The sequence below is a fragment of the Mesocricetus auratus genome, unplaced genomic scaffold (assembly GCF_017639785.1).
Source record: "Mesocricetus auratus isolate SY011 unplaced genomic scaffold, BCM_Maur_2.0 Super-Scaffold_100027, whole genome shotgun sequence".
Classification (NCBI taxonomy): domain Eukaryota; kingdom Metazoa; phylum Chordata; class Mammalia; order Rodentia; family Cricetidae; genus Mesocricetus; species Mesocricetus auratus.
This window is the reverse complement of record NW_024429208.1, coordinates 17,068,880-17,081,588: the sequence shown is the minus strand read 5'-3', so window position 1 is coordinate 17,081,588 and position 12,709 is coordinate 17,068,880. Positions and strand designations below refer to the sequence as shown.

At 44.5% G+C, this 12,709-nt stretch overlaps 1 protein-coding gene across 4 annotated transcripts in view; it reads right to left on the bottom strand.

The window, feature by feature from the left end:
* The window catches only part of Arid5b (AT-rich interaction domain 5B), a 172,959-nt gene that overhangs the window by 42,146 nt on the left and 118,104 nt on the right, over positions 1 to 12,709 (bottom strand). For 3 of the 4 annotated variants that reach the window (XM_005070801.4, XM_040732479.1, XM_040732480.1), the window contains one exon: positions 657 to 769. In XM_005070801.4, coding sequence (XP_005070858.1) covers positions 657 to 769 — 113 coding nt within the window. Of the gene's footprint in view, positions 1 to 656; positions 770 to 2,131; positions 2,422 to 12,709 lie in introns of those variants that run through there. The other variant, XM_005070802.4, reaches the window with a different exon arrangement.

The following is a 12,709-nucleotide window of genomic DNA, read 5'->3' as shown; positions in this document are numbered from 1 at the left end:
TCAGGCACTTCAAAGATTCCAAAGAATGCTCATTCAAAATGTGCCAACAGGCCTCTAAGGCAGAGGCTTTCCTTCTGAATTCAGAGAGATCTTTAAAACACAGATTCACCTCTATGAGAGTGCGCATACATATAAATAAGTTTTCCGTGCATCTCTAATTCACTCTAATATGAATTGGAGGTGACTTTGGGGAGGGAAAAAAAAAAACATGACCAAAAAGATTAATTCTAGCCACTTCTAATTTCATCCCCAGTTAATCTCTGAAGCATATTTAGATGTGTACACTCAGAGACAGGATGGTTCAGCTGGTCTATTTTTGACACGAGCAGAGTAAACTATGTCATTGTGTCATCTAGTATGAAATCTCAGCCTCAGTGACGTGGGCGCTTAATCATGTCCTTTACCCAGCAAGCCAAACCGGGAGGTGGGAAGTCATTCTGTTGACTAATCAGAATCCTGCCTCCTACCAGGTTCGCCCCACCCCTAGCCACCAGGGAAGTGTCCAGTGCAGACATGGTCTAAAGCTCCAGAAACTGCGAACACCAAAGGCAGATTGTGAATGAAACACGGCCACCGAGACACCGGTTACCGGAGAGGCCAAAGGGGAAAATCAAAAGAAGCCATCAATCAGGAGTTCCACCTGACAGGGACCCTACCTTGTTGATGGCTTTACCGTCACAGTTATTGTTGGAGTCCTTCGAGCCGCTGAAGGAATCTCTCCTCTGGGGACATGTTTTCTTTTTGCGTGGTCTGCCTTTAAGATTTGGCGCTGAAAACAAACGGAGAATAATTGTCATACATTCTCAGCAAAAGATACAAAAGGTTACTGTAGTGCTCTGCTCAGACAGCCGAGACTTGCACATGTCAGCCACCAACTCTCATTGGATGCTGCTATCTCTGAGGGGTGGGACCTTGGTAGATGCTAAGCTGTCAACATTCCCAGGTCTAATTCATATAAAAAAAAATGAGGATGACAAGGAAAACACACATGCCCCCCCCTTCTAGACCCACGGCCGTGCTCCACCCCCCTCCCCGTCCCCCCCCTCCCCGTGCACACTGTCAGAATAGAAGTACCCCTGGATAGACTTGGAGAGCGCTCCTTCTGTTTGTGTGGTATTTTGCATTTTGAAACCCAAAATGATACGCCAGCCTGTGATGTCATCATAGTAAAGTAACCCCTGAAAGCATCACTCTTTGGGAAGAGTTTAGATATGGCATCGTTTTCTCAAATTACCATACCAATGAGAGAGACAGGTCTTCTGAGAGGTGCTCACAGTAACAAGCTACCATTATATGGATTTTCTAATAAGATTGTGGCCAGCGTGTCTCAAATCTCAGCAAATCTGGTAAAGACACTGAGCCGGCCTGTTCTCTTTTCCTCCTCAATATATTTTTATGAAGATCTGGAGGGTCATTTAAAATTAATTCCAAAGCTTACACTGGGTTTAGGCTGACTCCTAAGGGGGTTGATTGTGTGTGTGTGTGTGTGTGTGTGTGTGTGTGTGTGTTATTAAAGCCATAGTTACAGATGATGATGATTTAGGCTGTTTATGGGGTACCCTAACTGCCCCCCACCAGCTCTCACATTCAACTTCATCAGTCACTCAAGTCTCGAAAATCTAAAACCAACTACCTCACTGAGCTGCCCATTAACCAACTCAAGACAAATGCCTTTTCCCCTAAACAACCTATCTGGAGTTTCCAAAGCACCCACATTTTATTACTTATCATATCTGAACAACAGGAAGCCTCTTAATTGTTATTCATCTCACATACACACATGAACACACACAGACATGCACACACATACATGTTTAGCTCGTGGCTTTAGGACGTTTTCTAGAGGAGTCAATTTACATACATGCTACTTCCTACTAATTTGTTTTCCTGCCGCAGATAAGAGTTTTACTGTCAGTGAAACTCAGTTAAGGCAACTCTCTCTTTACAATCAAAGTGGGAAGTGTGGGTTAAGAAGCAGTTTCTAAAGGCTCCGGACCCCTTCCCAAACTACAATTCTCATGGCACTCTCCTTCCAACCGCTGGTCTCAAAGTCCGCCCCAGAAAACCTGCCTGGAATTACCAAATAGAAAGTCACACGCAAAGGCAAGCAAAGAGAAAAGCTAGACATTACCCATTCCAGTCGCCACACATCTGCCTGAACGACGCCTGTGCTTAGGAAAGCTCAGGCAGTGGACCGCTCCCCAGCCTCATCCCTGGAAGTCTGGACTTGATGTGGGTATCGGCTTCCTAGCGAGGAGGCTCACTCAGCGCTGCTCACTGCTCCCCTCCCCCGGCAGCTCCATTACTCATGTAAACACACAGCAGTGACTAGCACGGGTGTGTGGGATGGGCTCTGAGCTCTGAGCACTTAGGGGGAGCTGCCAGACTGGCAGGCAAGGCTCTGCTCTCCTCCTCCCTGGCTGGGCTTGCTGACTGCACCCAGCCTGTTTGGTGGCTCCTGACCTCTGGCTCCTTGGTGGGAGCTCAGAGCCCAGTTCCGAGAACTTGCCACGGTCCACAGCCTGGAGCCAGGGTGTGGACTGTTTTGTTTAGAGGACTTTGTGTAGCTCGGAAGCTTTTTCACAATGACCCAAGCGCTGAGGCTTTAATGACTGTTAGGGTAGGATGTCCTCTCGAGTCCCCTTATCAAAATAACAGCCCAGCAGTGAGCAGACAGAAGCAAACAGGACTTGAGAGAGGAGTCCAGCGGGATCCCAGCAGCAGTCAGCAGAAACAGAACAATATGGCCTCTGTTCCCAGACTTGTCACTGTCATCTTTCCCCTCCTCGCATTTTTGAAAAGCACTTAAAACCTAAAAGGCATTTATTTCCAGAAAAGCTCTCAAAGCCCGAAGGCTGTGTCTAAAGACAGAGCTTGCATCGAACACAGTGTCTTAAATAGCAAAGCGAAGGTTCCAAGAACCTGTAAGGACCATCCCTAAACTGGGTCGATTTCCTTCAGCTTTTAGGCTGTTTTCAGAACCCAGAGACCCAGAATATTCTGGGAACTACAAACATAGAGCAGAGGGGCACCTGGCATCCTGATCTCACGACTCTAAGTAAGGTTTTATGAAGAGGACATACATGCTACTTCCTACTAATTTATTTTTCTGCTGGTGATATGAATTTTACTGTCAGTGAAATGCAGTTAAGGCTCTCTTTACAACCAAAGTGGGGACTGTGGATTGAGAAGCAGTTTCTGGAGCCTCTTGGTTCTTAATTGGTCAAGCACTGGTCTGTTCTAGTTATGAGCTGGCCAATGCAGCATTGCTGAACATGCAAACACAAATCCTTCTTTTTCTTTGTATAGAAGTACTTGAGCTATATGTTTTTGTTTGTTTGTTTGTTTTGTTTTTGTTTTTGGACAGGGCTATTGCTATGCCTGACTGAGCCATCTTTGAGGGTAGGACCATTTGATTCACCTCTCATCTGCATAACACTGGGGAGGTGGCATTGTGTAACCCGAATTTGTCCAATGAACAAATGACTAATGGAAACACAAATGCCCACACACTCATCACATCCTTATGAGGGGAACCCGTCAGTCCGATCACGTGATGCACGTGTCACCTGGGAACCTCTACACTTTACATCCGATGCTCCGGCAATATAAGCTAGCGTCTCGAGAGGACACTGGAACAATGACAAGCCCAAGCTTTTAAGCCCTTGACTACTGTCAAACTGTTGCTTTGACCATAGCCTTGCCCCACCTGTCAGTCACAAACCATCAATGAGCCAGGGGCGGTGGAGCATGGAGAACTGGTGACCAGTCCCCCATAATGCAACAGAAGACCTTTGGGACTCATAAGCCCCCCAAGGAGAGCCTTGTGATTGAGGCACTTGGGAACTAACAAGCATTCTGGCTCCCAGGCCACGTCTATGCCACTCTATGGTAGAGAAAGCAGCCATTCTCTAGACCAGGGATGAAAAATGAACACTGAATGGCGTAGTGGTCAGGGTGAAGTGGAACTTTGCATTTCAGTCACTCATACCACAAACACGCCCATCCTTCCTAGCCGGACTGCATGCTATGCTTACCCTCTTCTGGAAGGCTAGTGTCAAAACCAAGATCCCGAGTCTCCACCTGGAGCAAGCCCCTGCTTCAGGGAAGGAAGAGCGATCCGTCGGGTTGAAGCTTTAAGTGACACTGTAAAACCCTCACCGGTTCCGCAGAAGGCATGTGACACTGTAAAGCTGTCCAAAGTTACAGCTGCTTTCACTTGCACATGTAACTGCTAACCCAGCGTAATCCTGTGTCCTCAGAGGTCAGTAAGTGGCTTTGTTGTTTGTTTATTTTTTAAGGTTTCATTTCGATGCTGGAGAGATGTCTCAACAATTACAAGAGTGCAAACTCCTCTTGCGGAGGACGTAAGTTCAGTCCTCAGCGCTCAACATCCAGGAGCTTACAACTTTCTGTAACTCCAGCTCCAAGGGATCTGATGCCCTCTCCTGACCTCTGAGGGACTTACAATCCCTCATACACCCCTACACTGGCGATCCTCATCCTTTCTTGGTAATGGCTCTGCCCTCCAATAGTAACTCCTCTAAAGCTCACAGCAGACCCAGGAGGTCAGCAGTGTTATTATCCTCTCCATTCTACAGATCAGGAAACTGAGACAGAGGTGAAGTCAGCAGTCTCAGACCATACAACTGATTATCAGCAACTAGACGGTTACCCGGGCAACTGCCTTTACCCAGGGTCCTAATTTCTTTCCTAAGCTCTTTCTGTCAGGCACCTGCATGTCCATACCTTCACCCTGCCTCGCAACGAGTACATACATTAAACCCCAACGGCAGTCCACAAGAAGCTTTCGCCAACCCCAAACACTGTCAAACACTGTCTGCTTCTGTGAGCCTCCCCTCGACCCATAGAGAGCAGGGGCCCCTTCGATTCTGACTAGACTGCAGGCAACAAGACCTCCATTCAACCCATGACCCCTTTACAGTGGGGGCTTCTGGCTGATGAGTGAGCGATTTCTGTGGTGGAAACAACCAGAATCCTTTTCTCTCCAACTGTCCATCTTCCTCAGGGCCAATGAGCAGCTACAGCTGCCTCTACAGAAGTTAACCCCCTAAGAAGCAAGTTACTTCCATGTTCAGGACACCCTGACATGCAATCCCTGCTTTTGCCACTGTTTTCTTTTGCTAACCTTTTCTTATCCATCTTTATGACAATAGCGTACAACTTGTTTCTCAAAGGGTCTGTTTACTCAAAAAATAAATAAGTAAATAAAAGAGGGTGTTTGTATGTTTTCACTTCCGCTGTTGCTTCAGACAAGTTACATGGTCAGGCAGCTCAGGTTGTGAGGGCCTCTTCTCAGCCCGATGCTTAAAATAATAATAAAACAAAGGATATGTAGTCAGTCACTGGCAAGGTCAATAGCTTTCTGCTTAGATGTTGCTTTTTTCCCCTCTCTGCCTTGTCATATCCGTCTTTTTTTAAAAATACCATTTATGCTCTTGGAGTCCTACAAAGACAAACAGTTCTAAAAGCTGGCTTGCTTCATCTGCAAGCCAACAACCCTTTTGCAGAGGGGTTCCTCACCCCCCCCCCGCCCAAACAGCTCCATATTCATTAGAGAAGTTCTTTGTGAGATCTACTGACACATGGTGTCTAACTCGCTAGGAGGACCTAAAAATAGGGAATGGAAGGACCAAACATCATTTTCCTAAGAGTGCCCCCCCCACCAGGGGTCAGTGTCTACAGGAGGCGAGTAGAGCATTAACTCTTAACTCCTGAATTTTTCAAGTTGTGTGTATTTTAAATACAAGCCAGAAAGTAAAACCCGATGGTGGAAGCCTTGAGTTCTGGCTGGTATTCTTCTATGCTTACTCCCTGATCCTGATAATATGCTGCATTTCTGTAATGCCTTTCTTCTGAGGACAGTGAGGTACTGGGACTTTTTCTTTACAGACAATAATCTTAAAATACCCTGGCAAGTTTCAGCATGGAGTATTGCTCTTTCTGGGAAAAAAAAAAAAAAAAAAGAAGCCTACCCTAATTTAGTTATCATTTACTGCGTTCTATTTTGTTCTATTTTCAATGTTTCCCTTTTGACTATTTAGAAACTTCCTCTTTCAGTCTAGCAAAAATAGGATGAATGTTTTTAGTTATTAATGTATGAGTCAAAGATGTAGAAACCAAGACTGGCAGAGTGCTTGATCAAAGCCACTCCTGAAATTTATGGGTGTAATAAAAGCAAGGCATTTCGCAGATAATCTCTTACAGAATTTCAGTTTTTAAATACTTGGGGGAAAAACAAAAACAGCCTAAAAGCTCTCAGCCTCATCGTGGCTTTACCACTGAGCCACCATTTTAACATAAGAATTCACAAATGATCCCCTGCGATTTTTTTTTTAACTTCAAAACCCAGTGTCATTCTGAGGAGGACATGCTTGTACTCCATGCCTATTTACATGGCTGAAGCTTTCTGTGAATTGACAAAACAAGGTTGCCACATAAAAGTTAAGGCTCTTGGAGTTGATTTTTATTCTGCTTTTCTATAAACAGCCCTCCACACCCAGCAGAAAACACTTGAGAAGCAAATGTAATGTGTGGCCAATGAGCACCCAGGACCATTCACAGGTACAACTTGGCCTCACAGGAACACTTTTACCTTAATCGATGAGGGTGAGCACCAGATACAGTCGTACAGTGTTACAAGGGCTCTAGTACTTGCTAATTTCACCAGCAGTTCCTTTTAAAACTGTTTCCCTCAATAAGCCCATTAGAAAGGAGAAACCCAGAGATAAGGGCCCAGATTCTAGGGCCAGATTTAAAAGCTACCACTTTTAAATGCCACCAAGATCATATCTCTGCGAACATCTGCAGGTCACATGCCTTGGATGAATTGTCTTGTGGTCACACTGGGTGTTACTGGTCTCATGGAGAACTGGGCTGTGAGTTCCTAGGATATAGCTCAAGCTATATCTGGCTGTTGCTGGCACTCACTACAATTTAGCATGGCCACAGGATCCATGTTCTCGGCTTCCCCGAAGGATAAGCGGTTGCTTTGTTAGAAAGAGGATGAGAAAATAAACAGATAAAAATGAAGCTGGGATTATGAGAGCCAGACCACTTTGGTTCTTTGTCAAGATCGCCCAGAGCACTACACGTCACTAATGAGAGTGGAATGTCTGACACGGCTCCCTCTACCTGGACTGATTGGGCAGCTGAGGTCCCAAACAGCCGTGGACTTCACTGACTGCTCAACAAACCATGTGAGTAAACACTCTTGCAATCTCATCCAAAACATGCCCCGGTCTTACTCACTCTTGGTTCATACTCCTGAATGCCGGGGCATTGTTAATGCCTCCGATCAACGTATTAGTAATTTCACAGGCATGCGATTTGCATAGCTATTTCCTGATACACCCTCTCTCTCTGCCCTGGAGGTCTTCATTTCTCAGAAACACTTAAAAACACAGATTATTTCACTTTGGCCCTTCCCCCACCCCATAAATGGAACAGGGCTTTCTAGCTCATCTGTATTGCTAATTGGTTCGAGAACATGTGACTCCATGCACTCCTGTATTAAAAACAAGCCAGCCTTTTCTGTAGTCAGGGTTTATCATTAGAAATAAGTGATTTCTATCTAGCCTTGTTTCCCTGGGAGACAGATCATACAAATGGTCATATATGATTTAGATATGATTTAAAATCATTGTGCAGATTTTCCAATCCCCAAGCATACTCTGGAGAAAGATGATCACAGGACACTGAGGGAGAAGAAAGGGTTTGAGCAAGCCTCTTACTGCCTTTGGAGGAAATCAGAGAAGAGCTCTGAGGTCTGTCTGGCTGTGGAGCTCGGATAGATTCCTGGCTGTTAGAAGATAGACCCTTTAGAGAGAAGGTTCTGGAAGTAGGAAAGGAGTTTGCAATTCATACCAAACCTTGCATAGCCTCACATCCTCCCTCTGGTCTGTGTTGGCCAGTCACGGTCCTTGAGAGGAATCTAGCCCTGGTGGAGGACTCTGCAGGCACTCTCAGGGGCAGTAGGAGTGTCTCAGAGTTGTTTGGGGACACTGAATTCAACTCTCAGGTAACAGAGTAGTAAGCTCACTATGGCCTGGATGTGATCCAGGCCTCTGGTTTTCCTCATAGTTTCCCCAAGGTTCAGGAACTCATGGAAAGACTCCTCTGCCTCAGAGTGTCCCAGACTCTTTAGAGAAACACAATGGCAGAGAGGGCACTCATAGGTAGGTATAGCTGGGTCCAGGGTCATGACAGCACGATTTAGGTCTTCATGTTAAACACAGGGTCTAGCTCCTTGTCCTTCGCATGCCACCCTCTTCTTTGGAATCTTGTAACAAGCTCACAGACCCAGCAATGCCAAGAGTGTTTTCTGAAGGAGAGCAGTGACAAAGTCTTCATGCTCACATGTAATCAGGCTGTCCCTCCCTCCAGATGTCAAGTGTCCAATGGGCCACTTCTTGACAGCCTGGGCCCCCCAGTGGAGGAAAATCTCTCTCTCTCTCTCTCTCTCTCTCTCTCTCTCTCTCTCTCTCTCTCTCTCTCTCTCTCTCTCTCTCTCTCACACACACACACACACACACACACACCACAGTTAGAAAAATGTGCTATTTCAACCCCATGTTATACTTTTCCTAGGAAATCAGTTCTTTCCCATCCTTTCAGAAACAGTAATCAAACACAGATGTAGCCTCTCTTAGCATGCTACCATTAACAAGAATGAATTGCAATTTATATTATTGTCTGTTTATTGTTTAAGGCTGTTTAAGCATCCACTGTGGACATGCTTTTGAAGGACATTTTAATTTCCACAATTTCTGGAGGTTATAAAGACAGGACCTCATAAAGAGAGAAATATTTTTTGTTTCTCTCTATATCTTTCTTTCTTTTTTTTTCTTTTTGTGACAACCAATAAACTTGTTCATTCCTGCCTATGATTGATATGCTCTGAGGTGCTCCTATTGAACACAACTGCACTGGACTGAAAGCTACAATTTTGCATCAAATGGCTTCACAAGGAATAGTAAATAGGAGAGCACATTTAGACTCACATGAAAACACAGCATTCTTGTTCAGCTGTCTCTCCAGGTTTGGAAATGAGATTGTCCATTTTCAACACCGAAGATAATTGATTTGCCAATTGAATTCGATAAAGAAAATGTTTCCCACTGGATATAAGTAAATGGGTTTTATGTTGTTTTGTTTGTTTGTTTTCTTTGTTTTTACATGGCTTAGCATGCATGTATTTAAATCATTACAGGCAGGGATGAATACCCTAGGAGAGACAGTTTAATTCTTAAATCCATGCAGCAAAAACAAGATGATACAGACCCAATTTCTTTTAAAAGGTATCCAAAAGGGGTTTGTACTGAAGGGACAATTTTCAGTTTCTTTATGCCATCAGAAAGAGTAATCTAACACAGTGTTTTACCCTTTAAAAGAATAAGGGTCTGGGGTCCTGCTGGGTTAAAGTGCTAGCTACCAAAACTGATGACCTGAGTTCAATCCCTGGGAACCATGTGGTGGAAAGAGAAAATTGACCCCTGCAAGTTAGCCTCTGATTTACACAAGTGCTTGGTGGCACATGACCCCACAAGTAAAAATGTAATAATTTTTTAAAAGCGGGGTGGGGGCAATGGCTCGGTTGATAAAGTACTTGCCACACAAGTATGGGGGCTTGTAACCCCCATATAAGCATCCACAGATTCATGTGCACAAGCCTGCACGGTGATGTGCACATTTAGTTAACTACTGGGGAGGCAGAGATAGGCAGGTCCCTGGACTAACCGAGACAAGTCCACCTGGTGATCCCGAACCTCAAAAAACTAACACCCCAAGGGTGGACAATGCCCAACGATGACAAGTGAAGTTGTTGTCTATCCTCAGCACGTACACATAGACACCTGCTTCTACACGCAGAACAAGTACACACACCTGCGCAAAATGCCTCCGACCCAAGATGACTACTACTCTTTGTTTTCTGCCATCCTGAGATGTTTTCCTCGGTCAGTCTCTGTTTGAGGCAGCAGGATGCTTTGAAAAACACGTTCACGCTCCTTGACCTTCCTTTAAGGAGTTGCAGGCACCGTCATCCTGCAAAGCTACTTAAAAACCCTTCTGTGGTACCAAGGCTTTCACTGACTGTGTAGGAGAAAAGGGAAATGGCAAGATGGAAGGTCTGGAAGGAGGAGAGAAATGAGCCTGGGAAATAGTGCAGAGGCATCAACAAGGTCCCTAACCCCAGGGACACATTAACAAGGGGCAGGTGATCATAACTGGACTTGAGTGCTTGGCTGTTTGTGACACGCAGCAGGGCAGATACTAGTGGAAATCATACCATGGATCTCATCACCATCATCATCATTGAGAAAGTTGAAGCTTCACCTTATCAGTGGAAGAGAAAACATTCTTCTCACTGTTTAAAGTTGCTGCTTCCGATACAGTCAACCATAGTCGCAGTTGTCTGTGGAATCCTTGAAATGCCAAGCCCAAGTGGAGGGGTACTTTTTTTTTTTTTTTTTTTGGTTTTTCAAGACAGGGGTTCTCTGTGACTTTGGAGGCTGTCCTGGGACTAGATATGTAGACCAGGCTGGTCTCGAACTCAGAGAGATCCGCCTGCCTCTGCCTCCTGAGTGCTGGGATTAAACGCGTGCGCCACCACCGCCCAACTAGGTGTACTTTTGTATGAAACACACATTGTTTTTCAACATGTAGGTCAGAAAGCAAATGATCTCACAACCAGCATTTTAAATCAAGTACATATTGAGATGATAACAATATTTTAGCTATCATGGATGGAATAAGATATATCATTGAAATGAATTCCACGGTTTTCCTTTTTAAAGGTGGCTTGTGTTATCTTCTGTATGTGCAATCCTGGTTTGGACAACAATACAATGCTAGGGTCACAGATGTGTCCTTGGACATGACTCAAAAGGCAAGCAAACCAGATCACCATCTGAAGTTAGAACAATTGGCAAACTCGCAATGCAGAGTCATTTCGCTGTAACGAGACAGTCATGGACAGACGTTAGTACCCAAAACTTGCTGATACTGAACTCTCTGCAAAGTTCAACACTGGTAATTATTGTCTCAAGGCGACTAAATGTCCTGATGGGAATGTTAGCACATTAAGTTCCTTAACTAAGGTATCAAGTGAAAACAGATTGAGGAGGGAGAGAGGAAGAGAGAGGCTCTAACTCCTCATGAACTGTTTTCATGTGTTGACAACATAAGTTGGGTATAATGTAAGCCTTTTTAATCATTCAGTGCAGACGCGATATGAGAAAATGGAACTTGAGTGATTTTGGCTAATCCTAAGTAGAAGTTTCCTGACCACAAATTGCTAAATAAGTTTGCAGTCCAACTGTGTTTGCCTTTTAGAGATTTTGTTTGAAAGTAAGTAGAGGGGTCAGATATAGTCAGCCCTCAAGGCAAGAACATGACCTTTTTGGCATGGTTCAGCTGCCATAGGTCCCACAGTTTCACATGATGCATTGCCAATAAGCCCAGGGAAGTTGGACAAAACAAAGAGTTTTCAATTCTGGGAACCATAGAGGAGATGAGCGCTCTCCCCAGACATCCTTAGCATCAAGAGGACCACAGAGGGGCCAGAAAGAAAACTGGGTGGCTAAGGATGGGGTCCTTGCTACGCAAGCCCAGTGACTCAAGTCTGATTCCCAGAACCCACGGAAGACTCTGTGGATAGAATCAATTCTACAGAGTTGTTCTCTGACCTGGGCCTGTGTGCCTGCAGTATGTATCGTACACATGTGTGCACACACATACTTAATGAAAAATAAAAACAGCAAACGTCATCAGACACTGCTCGACTAGTTTCCCAACACCAGGCTAGCCTAGAATCCTCTCCTTCCGCATAACCAGTCTCCAGATCTGAAGTAAAAGTCCAGTCTCTCTGTCCCCTCAGTTCCTGTGACAGTATTGGTGAGGAACAGTAGCTAGCTACAAACCAATCTCTAAATAGAAGGAGTCAATAAAAAGCTACATGGTCTCCTAGACTGAATCTCTTCTTTTATGTTCAAAAATGACCCTGATTATAACACACGAGAACAGTAATGGTAGCAATGGAAATAAATCCAGGAAATATTTATCTTTTCTCAGACAGCAGGAGCTTTTACTACAGCATCTAAGGCAGTTAATATGCAGAGGGCTGATGACCAAGACCAGTACAGCATCAACAAAACATACAATGGGTATTGCATATTTTACTGTAGGATACTTATAAGGTAATCATTTTAATGACACTTTTCGGTGGGTTCAATCTTTCTCCTGTGAGGCTCCCTGTCCGTATGCCTCTGGTATGCTTGTGATATCTAATTGTAGAAGTATTTGTCTTTGTGCCCCAAACTCTTTTACAACACATGGTATGCATATTTCAGCATCCAGCCTTATAAACTCAGGACCAACTGTCAGTAGATGGTTATCTAACACATGGGGTCACCATAAAAAAAAAAGCCTCCTTATTTGGGCAAAAGTCCTTGTCTGCTTCAGTCTGTCTGTATTTCCTCTCAGAAAAAAATTTATTTGGATTATTCGCCGTTCGGGAAACCCAGAGGCTTCAAGTGTGGCAATCGAAGGGCAGAGAAATAAATCCTCAGCAAGTTAAAACACTTAGCTTGTTAGTAGAACCATTTCTGGCTTTGTTAGCCTTAAGCAAACTCTCCATCGCCCTCTTGTGGTAAATCAGTATGATGCAGAGGAATGACCACAAAAACCC